Genomic DNA, 14,453 nt, shown 5'->3' with positions numbered 1-14,453 from the left:
ATATATATATATATATATATATATATATATATATATATATATATATATATATATATATATATATATATATATATATATATATATATATATATATATATATACACAGTAGCTCTTTTCCTCTTCATCTCAAAAAAACGTGCCACGCCCTCCAATGGTATATATCAAAAAAAAAAAAAATATATATATATATATATATATATATATATATATATATCAATTATGGTTCTTCAAAGTATTGTGAAGGGAATTTGTTTTATCCAGTCTTAAAGAATATAATTCAATTGTCTTTCTATGAATGTTCAAAATATAACATTTAATTAAATAAGCTGTTCCTCGATTATAAACGGATAAGAGGGATGGATGGACGGATGGACGAACAGACAGACGGATATGAACCAATTGCTTAACCCCACTTTTCGCTTTGCGTGTATGGGGTAATGACAGAAGACATGCCTGATTGGAGCAATGAAGTTGAAAGAAGACTGAAGGCTGCAGTTTCTGATTTTAACAAGAAAGGTCTTCAAACTGTTTCATGGATGGCTTTCAGACAATCTGGGACCTCATCGTCTTTTTCTATATATATTTTATTCTAATTATTGTGAATAGACCCGTGAGGGGGATCGTGCTTTCGACGTCATGTGGTGAAAAGCCTGCAAGAAGTTTGACCTGATTTACGTCACAGTGTTTGGCAGGGTTTTCTGTGTTTTGCAGAATTTGCTTCCTTTTGATAAATTAATAAGTCGTTGAAGGATCTCTGTATTAATCTGCATCGATTACAGGTGAATGTGGACCAGGTTTCGGGCAGTGCTCAACGCATCTTCCAAAATCAAGGTAACTCTGACTCGGGCTTCAGATTGTGCGTGCCTACACACTCATCCTCAGCTTCCAAAAGGTGTGTTTGGTGCGAGGTTTGGTATTATATGTTTAATTTCAGGAACTAGATTGTATATTCATTAATATATGTTTATTTATTAACCATGTTGTGCACTAAATTTGTATCACGGTAAGACACCTGCCTAGGTCATGTCCCACCATGTCTGATAGACCTGCACAACTCATTTCCTCCCCGTCCTCAGCAAACTTGATGAGTTTATTTGTCCGTTTGCATGCGGATCGTGTTCCGCACGCTTGGGGTTACGAGACATTTGTCAAAGCAGATGTGGTGAGGCGACGGCTCCTGACCCGTGCGTCCTTGGCCAAGTCTGTGCCGCGAGTATACGAGCGTGCCGAGGGCTCGTTTGTTATTCCTATCACCATGCCGACCACCTTGGCAGAGGTGGTGGATCGTGAAGCCGAACACCCCAACATAAGCGGTGTGTCGTCACGCTGAACACCATGTGTTATCAGTGATGGCTCACCACAATACACCAAATATGGTATCGGCAGTGTTACCATGCTGGACACCACACCGTGTAAGCAGTGGGTCGCCACACCGACCACAATATCATAGTTGGTGGGTCATCATGCAGACCACCATGTGGCATAGGCAGTAGGTCGCCACGTCGAACACCATGGCTTTAATGGTGGATCTCCACAATGAACATCATATGCCATAGGTGGTAGGTCGTCACACTGAACACCATGGCATATGGTTGGTCCCACCAATGGGGCTTTTTAATCTCAACACCCGAAAAATAACCCAATCGCCCCTCCCCTTGGCTTTTGAAAATCGTTTTACCGATTCCGGGATGAAATGAATCCAGTGCATTATATACGGTGATCGGGTGTGAATGAATGCATTCTGGGTCACAAAAAGCGTTTCATTCAATAACGATGACAAACATCATTGTTGAGTTGTATCAAAATTATTGTTCATCTTCTCGCATGTTATGTGTTTCACCATATTTTTAGGTGGGAATAACCGAGAGGAAAGGTCGAGAGTGTCTGGATATTCATTTTACACCCCAACAATGATCCACTCCCCTGCATCACCCCTCTCCCCACCATCCCTCAACCTAGTCGCAAAGAAACGCATTGTTATCCCTTCGTTTGAAAATTATTTCAATGTGTTTTTTTTTCTCTCCAAGGATTATGTCCAGTGACTTACAATGATCATACGCATCAATAATGTTGCTTCCAAAACCCTGGATCTACATCCGCACCTCATCAGGACAGAACCAACCATACTTGGTCGTCCGAATCTGTGGATTTCAACTTTGTTTTCCATTCATAAACACCTTTGTGACCGGGAACTCTTCCCGATTTCGTGATCTCATAATAATCGTCGAGAATTGCTGTTGGGATGGATTGGATTGGAATGGGTTGGGGAGGGGATGTTTGGAGAGACAGAGGGGATTTCGTGCGGACCCATCCTTCCGCGCATTACAATCCCTCGGGTCCAGGGGCTTTAATTGCATTAAATCCAAGCACTTCATCCACTTCATTTGCGGCTCATCGTGCACAAGGTTGGGGTGCAGGGGGGATGGCGGGCCAGGGTTGGGGAGGAATCCGGAAGGCAGTGTCACCTGCATTAGGTAAACTCATGCCAAAGTAAGGACGAGGAGGAGGCAAAATAAGGACTGCTATTGCATCGAGTTCATTTCACGGTTTGATTTCCCCGATTTTGTCAATTTTTCTTGATACCGGATTATATAAATGGCGATATTAATAATTGCCCCCCTTTTAGTTCGGGCTTCCTCTTAGCACTGCTCCCTCCAGGACACGCGCTAAAATGCATTAGTGTCTCCTTAATTAAATCTGCATACGAGCAGCCTCTCTCGAGGCCCGTCAGAGCGGCCCAGCTGTCGGCCCGGGCGGGCCGCCCTTCGCTCCCTCTCCCCGCATCAGGTGTTCGTGCAACTGCGAGGATCTCGGAGAAAACACCTGCACATCCCCAGAGAGGGTATCGGGAGGGCGGCACAAGAGGTTCATGAGAGAATGGGTAAAGGGATCACCGTTGCCTGCGAGATCAACCCCACCCACAGTCATGCACTGAAACTCAGTATAATAAGTCATGGACTTGAATAATTTAACTTGTGTTACAGTGACATTTACATGTGAAGGTGGAATGTTACAAACGTAAATATTGTTGAATACCATGACTAATACAACAACTACTACTACTACTACTACTACTACGACTACTACTTCTATAATGGCTCCAATTAATCCCACGGTCTTGTGCAGTGTGACCACTCCTCATTTTCATAAATGCCAAGGTGAGCCAATGAAAAAAGCCAAGAATTCACAAGGTTTAGGAAAAGCGATGATAATGGAAAACCAAAACGTCAAGGTGAACAAAGAATAGCCAAGATCTTGTGAAAAAAGCCAAGGAGTGGTCACACTGGTCTTGCGGGGTTGGCAGTGGGGCAAGTGCGGCCAAGGTGTTTTACGGCCCTGCTGGCTCGGACCGACGTTTGACTGAAGCTGATATGGGCAGGAATTTGTGACGAGTTCATGGCGCCTGTGACAATTCCTTTACCCTTCACAAAAGATAACTGGGGATCTTTAACGTCCACAAACGACCATCGCTCCGAGATGGGACCTCAGGGTTGAAGTCCATCCGATGGACATTTTGATTCTTCTCCATGACGTGACTGCTGAACGCCAGGATGACAGTTCAAAGCTGGGTCGAGATTCGAATCCCGAGGGCCGTACGTTTTATAAAATACAGAAGCACACATTGTAACTGGCAAATAGATTTCCTCCATTTCGTATAACATCTCAATATGCGGATGGCGATCTTGGTGTGTGTGTGCTTGCGGGGACACGGAGAACATTCAGCGTTCGACCTAGATGGGAAGGGACGCGAAGGGCAGGTTTCGGGCCTACCGGGCCCCGGCACGCGTTTGGCCCCCCAGTTTGGCATCCATTATGACGGCAGGTACAGCTCATGAATGTATAATGGCGACGCTTTGTTCGTCGTGCCGGCGCCAGATGCGAACCGTATCCGCAACCGACAGGCGGGCAGCACGAAACGGTCAGGTGCAACTTTAGCTTGTTTATTCCAAACAAAACAAACCCGTTCGGAGCACATCGACCGAACGTTCCATGATTCTCCGAATGATCCCAGAGCTCAATGTGTACATCTCTTTCCTCCATCATGATGTGCTCGGAAATATGAAGGCTTTGAGAATCGCACGACAAGTTCATGTACTCTCCACCAAGTGGCGTTCGCCGTCGAACCCTTTTTTTTGGGGTGTAAAAGGCATTGTAGTTGTCAAGTAGCCGTGAGTACATTTTATATATCATCGTGTCCTCCCCACAAGTGTTGGGCAAACCACGAAAGCGATGCAAATGCATGAAACAGCTGGAGAGACACTGCGCTTACATCGGAAACAATGTCCTATGGAGCATATTGCAAACTGTTACTTTAACAATACAAGGATGCTTTCATTTTGACCCTAAAAAAACATTTTCTCCGACTTGCTCAAACGAGAGTTTCAGTGAAACATAATTTTGGTTCTGCCATGACTGAAGGTAAGGAATAAGAAGTTGAGGAGACGAAGGAGAGGGTTGAGGCGAATATTTTTTAAAGTACACAGTTATTTTTCTCACAGCCAGATCAAATATATATATATATATATATATATATATATATATATATATATATATATATATATATATATATACATATAAATATACATATACATACACGTATACGTTCAGTGTCTCCGAAGCACTTTCGTGGCAAGAGTCATGCTGGGTGGTTTCCCATCCGGCAGCAGCTGGGGCAGGAATTTGGAAATTGTTCAGGGTGCAACCGATAGCTCGCCTACTCTTCAGTAACGACACCGTGGGATCTTTCACGTCCATCAACTAATGCCGGCACACTGGACACCCAGTTCAACATCCATGTGAGGGAAGACACACACATTCATGAATCACTCTGCCTTAAATAACACCAAATGGGTTAACTCAGCTTGTCATCCTTCCGAGGTCAGCAAAAATGAGTACCCGCTTATTGAAAACAGGGCACTGCATCAGTGGTGCAGCCGTTCTCCCAGCAATGATGCGGACATCAGCCACAGGCTGCATACAAAATAATCATATCATATAATGCAAAGTGTGGTGTGTGTCCATGTGTTTGTATGTTCTCACGTTCAGCTATCTCCTGTTTCCCACAGCTCCTTCCTGCCCTGCATTTGCAAAGCTCTGCATGCAGACAAAGCTCAACATTCAACCAGAAGAAATACGTGGTACCAACCAAGATACATTTTAAGTGTATAAATACAACATGGAATTACAGTTTAAGAGAGAGAAGAGTGGGGGAGAGAAGGGAGGGGAGGGGGGGAGAGACAGAGAGACAGCGAGACATGGAGAGAGAGAGAGAGAGAGAGAGCGAGAGAGAGAGAGAGAGAGAGAGAGAGAGAGAGAGAAAGAGAGAGAGAGAAAGAGAGAGAGAGAGAGAGAGAGAGAGAGAGAGAGAGGGTGGAGAGAGTGGGGAGGGTGGAGAGATTGAGGGGGTGGAGAGAGAGTGAGGGAAGGGAGCGTGGGGGAGGGGAGAGAGAGAGAGAGAGACACACACACACACTCAGAGAGAGACACAGAGACAGATGAGGGTGGGGAGAGAGGGGAGGGGAGAGAGAGAGAGAGAGAGAGAGAGAGAGAGAGAGAGAGAGAGAGAGAGAGAGAGAGAGAGAGAGAGAGAGAGAGAGAGAGAGAGAGAGAGAAATGAGGGGGGACGAGAGGGGAGGGGGAGGGGAGAGGGGAGGGGAAGAGAGAGAGGAGGGAGGGGGAGGGGAGAGGGAGGGAAGAGAGAGGAGGAGAGAGAGGGGAGGGGAGAGAGAGAGGGGAGGGGGGTGGAGAGAGAGAGAGGGTATGGAGAGAGAGGGGAGAGAACATTGGGAGGAGTGGGGGTTGAGAAGTTTCCTTCTGTATCTATAATGTCCACCCCATTCCTCCCCATCCCACTGTTTATCCAATTGTCCCTTTATTTTGTCCTTCAATTCTACTGCTGGTATCTCTGCCCCCTCTCCACTGTTCCTTTTGTCATGTTGCATCCTGATCCGTTTTTGTTGTCGCTCTTCCACGAGCCTTGACTCCTAAAACCAAAAAAAAAAAAAAACTGTCATCGGTGGGCAACCATTGTGCAGGTTTCATGGGTTGAATGGGTTTTTTTTCCGTGTTGTAGTTCCTTGGACGGGAAGTCATCCATTATATATTGTGAACCGTGGTGTCTGTCCGTGCATTCGTCTGTCTCTCGTTTACGGCGGCCTCTTCTCACTCTGCATTTGAAAATCTCAACATTCACTTTTGAAATGATAAGAGAACAGGCATGAGTAATGGTGATGCCAAATCTTATTTCACAACCGGGATATTTTGCCCTCTTTTTCGACACGTCCAACCCCCGGCACCCGATGTTGCACCACCATTTTGCGGTGTATGGTATAAGTAGCTCAGAGCTTTGGATCTGAGTGAAACCAAGAAAGCAACACAATTAACCTTTTTAAAGTCCGTGAAATATTATTTAAATTGAAAGATTAACTTAAACTTTTCCCGTCAGTCACTGGGGATGCTTGCTTTACCCATCATTCAGGACAGGCACTCTTCCTCATAGTAATATATATATATATATATATATATATATATATATATATATATATATATATATATATATATATATATATATAATAGCTATATTATCATCTAGTTGTTACAAAATAACTGTAAAAGGTATACTGTATAAAAATTACATTTGCCTCAACCTCTTCGTCCGTCTCCTCAACTCGTTATTCCCTTTCCCTTTACCAGATTGTTTTCATTCAAATTGGGTATCGGAATATTGGTTACAGACCCTAGGTCCATATAAATACCAACATTACAGAGAGGTGCACAGAACTGGCTTTCATTTTTCATATTATGAACACTGGTGGAGAACCTTCACATTTCTGGTGAGTCAATGGAGTGCAAATAATAGTGGGTCCTCCGAGGACGTTACATTTCCACAACTAATAACTAAGTTTGAAGGTGATTCTAATCAGAAATAAATTATAAACGTTATTTATCGTTTTCTAATTTTGAAGCATGATGAACACGACACCTTTGAACAAATCGGGATTTAAATGCAGAAATAATTTGATAATTTTGTAATATTTAAATCGAAATTAAATCGCGCCTTCCAATGATACATTTTAAAATCCTTCAACATAGAAAGAACCTTTTATTAATGATCAAATGTGCAAATCGTCGTGGGTAATGCTTTGGTTGAACAGGTGTTGCACATCACGTGATCAAAGGTGGGTTTCAAACCGTTTCCAGGCGGTGCCTTGTTCTGCTGTTATAAACGCTCCTGTGAAGAAAATGTTACAGAAGTATTAACGAACAATCCACAGATGACAATATCGGCATAAACAATGGCATGGCGACGTGATTTGGTCGACACACTTTCACCAGGTAAATATGAGTGAACACGTGGGGCTAACGAGAGAGAGAGGGGGGGAGAGAGACAGAGAGAGACAGAGAGAGACAGAGAGAGACAGAGAGAGAGACAGAGAGAGAGGGGGGGAGAGAGACAGAGACAGAGAGAGACAGAGAGAGACAGAGAGAGACAGAGAGAGAGACAGAGAGAGACAGAGAGAGAGACAGAGAGAGACAGAGAGAGACAGAGAGAGACAGAGAGAGACAGAGAGAGACAGAGAGAGACAGAGAGAGACAGAGGGAGAGGGAGAGGGAGAGGGAGACGGAGACGGAGACGGAGGGAGAGGCGGAGGGAGAGAGAGACGTGTCAACTCGTGGGTTCCAATCCATCGCTATAAACAACGTAGAAGAAATAAATTTATCCGTTGCCATGACAATGTCTCTTGGGGGTTGGAGAGGGGGGGTGGTTGCGAAGGCCAACCCCCCCCCAGCCTTTTGCTAGTAGGGGTAGGGAAATGGTGGAGGGGGCAGAAAGGCCTGATCATGCAGATGCCCAAAAAAGTCTGACATTGCTGGATTAACAGTGTGTAAGAGGTTTCTAAAATGCATCATATAGTTGAACTGCAAATAATTCTGCACTCGCACATTTTTAGGAACCTTGAGGAGGTGGACCTCAAAAGGATTCGCCGGTTCCAATTTTCCGGTATCTAGTCAATTTTTGCTGTGATGAGATGCCACACGTCAACTGGCAGCGAATGACAGACACTACCTGATAAGCCTACAGCTGCCATCAAGCATACAGCTACGTACAATGTGCTCGGATAGCAATAGTGATGTGCAGTCCACTACCACTCTGATATGACTGATAATTCTCAGTATCACGATTAATTAAAATAATCTTAACGTATGTGGGAGCTATCACTTCTTAGGACCTTTAGTTGTTCAACAGTTGAGTGGTAGACTTCCATAGAGAGAGACAGACAGACAGACAGACAGACAGAAGACATATGATCGATGTGTAATTCCTGTTCCACTTTTTACTTTTATTTGAGGCCTCCATTTCTTCTTTAATTTTGCAACTTCTTGTTTATCCCCAGATTTTTTTTTCTACCCAAAATCAATAAAGGGAAGGATTATGGTGTTCTCCTTCTTTTTACCCTCAAATGATTTCTGCCCCCCCCCCTTTTGCCCTTCTTCCACTCTGGTGTCCGTGAACACCTCCATGCACCCACCACCGACCTCTATCTGAAGCGGAAAACCGAAAACGTCCATTGGAAGACAAATCGATTTGAAAATAAGGTTCTAAAGCAGCTTACACAGAATAAGGAGCTTATAAGGTTTCCTTCTGTAATATTACCGGGTTTATGAACAAAGCCCATCGGATAACTTGAGGGTGGGGCTCGCTCCGTACTTGTATGCGCCTTGGCCGCGTCAATCAGCAGCAGATATGGATTTGGTATTAAAGCACGGTGCGAGTTTGGAATGATTGTGGAAACATGATGCCACCTTTCACCAAAATGCGGGAGAGAAATGTTTGCAAACGAGGCATTGATTTTAAATTTATCAGTATGTGTATTTTCCGCCTGGCACTCTCGCTAATTTCCCAAGGCGACGCTTAGCTTGAGAGCTCCCTAGTCGAACCCGTTTAGCATCGCCTGGAGCTTGCGCATCTTTGGACTGCCGTGAGGGCGTGTTAAGGCTCTTGCCGTGGCATCACCTGTATTGTGTGGGAGTGGGTGTACGGCTCCTAGTATACCCACCTGTATTCTGTGTCCACGTGCAAGGCCCCCCCCCCCAGGACCATCTGTATTTAGCCAGACTGTATGTAAAGCTCTAAGAACCACCTTATTTTGTGGGAGGGCACATACGGCTGCAAGGACACACCTGCATTTCGTAATCGTGCATGTAAGACTCCAAGGACCACCTGTATTTATCTGGAATGTGTGGAAGGTTCCAAGGACCACCTGAAGTCTGTAAGAGTGTGCGTAAAGCTCTCTGTATTTTTACACACCTGTATTTTCTAAGAGTGCACATGCGACGCAAAGGACGTACCTTTATTTTGTGGCTTTTGCCTACAGGCGGAATGCTTGTTAAATGGTGGGTTAAAAATCTATCCTCCTAATGTCAAGTTGGTATTGAAGAGAGTTTTCATTATAAAATGACAATCAGTTGAAGTTATCATTGCACTTCATAGCCAATTAAGACAGCCGTTCACTTCTGGCATCCATTCACATATCTTGAGAACACCTGTGTGCGTGAATTTGTTTATATAGTGCAGAAAATGCTGCTGTGCTGGCAGTGGCAATACTCCGCAGTGATAGTAAGCAGTGTTATCCGGTGACGAGGGATATCCGAGAAGACCAGATCACTTGCTACCTGCACTGAAGAGCAGGAATTTATGATTTGTTCAGGATTTCGACGATACCTTCCGAACTCCTTGTGGAAAGACAAAGTAGGATCTTTTTTGTCCACAGAGTACCCAGTTTAATGCCCATCCGAGGATTTGTAACTTCCTTTCATGCGAACGTCAGGTTGGAAATCGAACCCAGACGAGACAGCTCAAAGGTAAGTGCACTATACCTGCACGTTGCAGTCATACCATAAAATCGGTACAGTGCTAGTAGATCTGAAATGTGTCTTCTAATGACGTGCAATTAATTAATCTTTACCTGTAATTATTGGGATCGAATGAATTTTGTTTATTCATCTGTTTCGCACAAAAAAGTAAAAAAACAAAAGTGAAATCTTCCCCAGGTAGGTTTGCTCCGACTTCCCCAGGTAGGTTTGGTCCTGCTTCCCGTGACTACACCGCAAAGCAGCCCAATTGTTGCATTTGTGGATCCATGGTGGTGGGTGGGTCGACGCACTATTTTTTGCGAACTTCGTCGTCAAACATCGCACAACTTAATCAACTCCTCGATATCTGCCACATTGCTCAAGACCTTCTGCCAGTTATTAATAGTGGCGAAAGCACATCAGAGAAGTAGATGTGAAAAGAAGATGTCCATCGCCGTTTGGTCTGCAGAGCTTGGAGACCCCACGGTCAGCACGTGCACTCCCAAGATGCAAATAATGGGGTCTCGAATTTTGCGACCGAAGTAAATGCATCGCGGCCGATCTTGGCGACTCCACAGGTAAAATTCTTCACATTAGTACTATATATATATATATATATATATATATATATATATATATATATATATATATATATATATATATATATATATATATATATATATATATATATATATATATATATATATATATATATATATATATATATATATATACTTTTATTGGCCTCATCCAGAATATGAAAGTACACAGGTGTGCAATATAATTTTGCAGTGAACGGGTGCATTATTTATAAGACGACAAAATATCATCGGGATTGACATGGCGGGGTGTACACTGTGTACGTGTAGACAGAAACGGTGCGACGAGGTAAAGAGACCGTTGCACGCGACGATATCTGTGCGATTGTAATGGCTGCATATATATATATATATATATATATATATATATATATATATATATATATATATATATATATATATATATATATATATATATATATATATATATATAGCTTCAGCACGTTCGATCAAACTGTGAATGGATGAGGCTCCACGGTGTGCGATTTGTGACAGAGCAGCATCGATAACACAAGGGGAGAAGCTTTTGTTCGTTGGAGAACTGGATTCGCATGTTGATGAAACATTGAGAAAGCATGCGATTCGAGGTCGCGTCGCACCTGTTAACCAGGCCGGTTGTGGTGATTCGAGGTCGCGTCGCACCTGTTAACCAGGCCGGTTGTGGCGATTCGAGGTCGCGTCGCACCTGTTAACCAGGCCGGTTGTGGCGATTCGAGGTCGCGTCGCACCTGTTAACCAGGCCGGTTGTGGCGATTCGAGGTCGCGTCGCACTTGTGAACCAGGCCGGTTGTGGTGATTCGAGGTCGCGTCGCACCTGTTAACCAGGCCGGTTGTGGCGATTCGAGGTCGCGTCGCACCTGTTAACCAGGCCGGTTGTGGTGATTCGAGGTCGCGTCGCACCTGTTAACCAGGCCGGTTGTGGTGATTCGAGGTCGCGTCGCACCTGTTAACCTGTCCGGTTGTGACAGTCGCCGCGGCGCGTGACACGGCCCTCTCGGGCGTCATTTGTCCGTCACGGACCGGCTCACACTGACCTTGCGCACGAGCGGACGGGCCATTCAGGCTCCGTGAGAACGCTCGACCGGGACCCACTGGGCGGCTCCATGTTTTTTTCCTCGTGTCGCGTGTCCCTGTGAAAAGGCTCCGAACAACGGATCCCGAACCCGACTGCAGGCCGAGCTAACGCCACCGCTATTACGATACGACCGTAACCACGTTATCATTTACCTCACTCCCTCCTCATCGGCCTCATCATAATCATCATCCTCCTCCTCGTCCTCCCCGCCCCTCAGACTCGCACACCTCCCCCGCCGTCGCCCCACCCCGCGGCCCGCCCGCCCGCACAAGGGTTAACGCGCCGGGTTCCCGATTGCGAGAGGCGGCTCGGGGAAGGGGGAGCGCGCATCTCGAGCGGACGCGCGTCCGCGCCGCCATGGAGGCGTTACAGGCCGCGCCGCAGCAAGAAGCGGCCCGCCCGGATTCGGACTCGCCCAATCCGGCCGTCTTCCTGGCGCTGCTCGCCCAGAACCAGGATCTGCGCAAAGGTAGACCCAGCGCGGCTGGTCCGGGCGGGGCGTACGCGTCGTCTCGGGGCATCGCAAATAACATTACCGCTGCGTTTAATATCGTTACGCGTTTTCATTCGCAGAGTCCTGCGCCCTCATTAACGTAATTCCCCGACTTCACCGAGCACCGGCGCATTCACTCGGTACCGCGCGTCCTCTGCGCGACATTTCATTTGATCCCTGTTGTTTCACTCATCCGGACGTGGAGCCTCCACTTTCCCATCGTGTACAGCTCGCCTCGCACACCGCCTCCTTGCATGGCTCACGGGTGTGCGGATCAGCTCGCCTCGCACACCGCCTCCTTGCATGGCTCACAGGTGTGCGGATCAGCTCGCCTCGCACACCGCCTCCTTGCATGGCTCACAGGTGTGCGGATCAGCTCGCCTCGCACACCCCTCCTTGCATGGCCCACGGGTGTGCGGATCAGCTCGCCTCGCACACCGCCTCCTTGCATGGCTCACAGGTGTGCGGATCAGCTCGCCTCGCACACCGTCTCCTTGCATGGCTCACGGGTGTGCAGATCAGCTCGCCTCGCACACCGACTCCTTGCATGGCTCACGGGTGTGCGGATCAGCTCGCCTCGCACACCGTCTCCTTGCATGGCTCACAGGTGTGCGGATCAGCTCGCCTCGCACACCATCTCCTTGCATGGCTCACAGGTGTGCGGATCTTTGAAAAAAAAAACTAGAAATCCGCTTCGCTCTCGATTTCCAGTTTATACCTGGAACGGCACGGAACCCAAATCGTATTCACCATGGGTCTCTTGGTCCATCCGTGCCACGTTCAAGGTTCCCGGCCCAATTGGTGAAATTATTGGTTCTTTCGTACAGGTGCAGAGTCTTCCGTTCAATAATCCGTATTAACATTACGCGTTTTGTCCAAAAAAATTAAATACAAGCTCAAGGCTCCGTTATCTGGCGTGACGCACCCGGCTCAAGGTGTTCACGGCTATCGGAGAAAAGGCAAGACGTACGAATCCAAACGGGGCCGATGATGGAGCAGAAAAAGCTGCGAACGAGAGGAAATAATTAATGGTACAGACTCTCATGCAGTATCTCCTGCTCTCGCGGACACAACCAAAACACACTGCACATCACGTGGTATAACCATCATCATCATCATTATTATTATTATTATTATTGTTATAACCACTCATGGCTTGCGCACAACAGACGTGGAATCCGTGCGGGGAAAAAAGGAAATAACGTTGTTTCCTGTTGCGTCATCATTGCGTAAAACGAAACGACCCGTTTTATCGCAATACGTCCCGTCGTACATTGATGTCGCGAGGGTGCGGATGTCTTCATCCTTGATCCGACGGTTCTGAAGATGCTTTCCAAAAACGTTCCTCTTCGCCGCCATTTTGCAGCGTTGTAAATGATGAAATTATCGGTGTACACATGCTGCGCACGAATGGTTTCGAATGAGTTTCGTCCTTTTCAGTGTACATTCGATTCCGCTATGGTTTGGTTACTTTGTGAAATATTTGCTGTGCACATTGAGATGTAAAATGTCGTACGTGCTTACACGTCCGCTCCGCTCCAATGACAGGTGCACGTCTCGTGAGGATCGGTGATGTTACCTTTTTGAGCAGACGCACGTGCTTTCCCCTCTTCGTCGCGATTGCGCGACGTTCACTGTTCTAACCTCTTCGACGTAAACCTATAGACGGCCCTTTATTTCAGAGCATCCTATGGTACGGGCTCCTCCGTTCTCAGCCATGCGGTTGCCTCGCAAGTGCTGGTATTGCGTGTGTCTGCATTTTGCGAGGAGATCCATTCAAATAAATGTTTCACTTTTGTCCAAAAAAAAACGACGTTAGATTTTATATTTTATTTCAAAAAACAAGATACATCATGTCCTTTTTGCCCATTTCAATTTCAAGTAGAGCCAAATAAAATTGTGAACCTCTTATCTTTTGCTTATAAGAACGGCTAAAAAAAATTCATCTTTGCTGTGTTGTTAATTACTTTATAGGGTGTGTGATGAAAATTCTGTCCACATGGGCATCCTGCATCAAGAAATCTACAATTGATGGTTGATATATTCAGGGAGTTCCTATTCAGTGCCTGCTTTATGGCCTACAAACTGACGTGGCTTTATTCCTACATAATACTTCACTATAAATACCAAAATAACGAAGTGATCAGCTACTTTAAAACACGCACGCACGCACATACACACACACAACCTCCATGCAGCCAAATTCAAGGGATAAAAAAAAAATTAAACTTTGTTCTCTGGGAGTATTTTGTAAAGAAGTTCTTCAAAAACGAATTCAGTGATGGATGCATTGTTTTTTGTTTATTAACGTTATTAATTAATGTCATTTGTAACATTTGAAGAGTGCAGCTAGAACAGTCAGTTAAAGACTATTCATATTTACAGTGACTAACTCTTTCAGTTTTTGGAACTCTCAAAAGATCATACTAAA

The 14,453-nt window shown here is 45.6% G+C and overlaps 1 protein-coding gene and 1 long non-coding RNA gene across 3 annotated transcripts in view; one reads left to right on the top strand and one right to left on the bottom strand.

Annotated features, from left to right (window-relative positions):
- Positions 1-263: 263 nt before the first annotated feature.
- On the bottom strand, positions 264-11,730 carry LOC147026322 (uncharacterized). Its single transcript, XR_015058285.1, has 3 exons — positions 11,489-11,730; positions 7,100-7,231; positions 264-2,823 (listed from the first exon to the last, which is right to left on the bottom strand). It is a non-coding gene; the product is annotated as an uncharacterized LOC147026322 (long non-coding RNA).
- The window catches only part of LOC147026320 (LIM/homeobox protein Lhx3-like), a 165,597-nt gene continuing 156,227 nt past the window's right edge, over positions 5,084-14,453 (top strand). Inside the window, exon 1 of one of the 2 annotated variants that reach the window (XM_085881619.1) lies at positions 5,084-5,138. In XM_085881619.1, coding sequence (XP_085737745.1) covers positions 5,099-5,138 — 40 coding nt within the window. In that variant the 5' untranslated portion in view covers positions 5,084-5,098. Of the gene's footprint in view, positions 5,139-11,733; positions 11,999-14,453 lie in introns of those variants that run through there. The other variant, XM_085881620.1, reaches the window with a different exon arrangement.

This window comes from Eptatretus burgeri, chromosome 5, assembly GCF_056783735.1.
Source record: "Eptatretus burgeri isolate ZD-2024b chromosome 5, Ebu_testis_v1, whole genome shotgun sequence".
Lineage (NCBI taxonomy): Eukaryota > Metazoa > Chordata > Myxini > Myxiniformes > Myxinidae > Eptatretus > Eptatretus burgeri.
The sequence above is the reverse complement of the archived record's forward strand: the minus strand, read 5'-3'. Positions and strand labels throughout refer to the sequence as shown.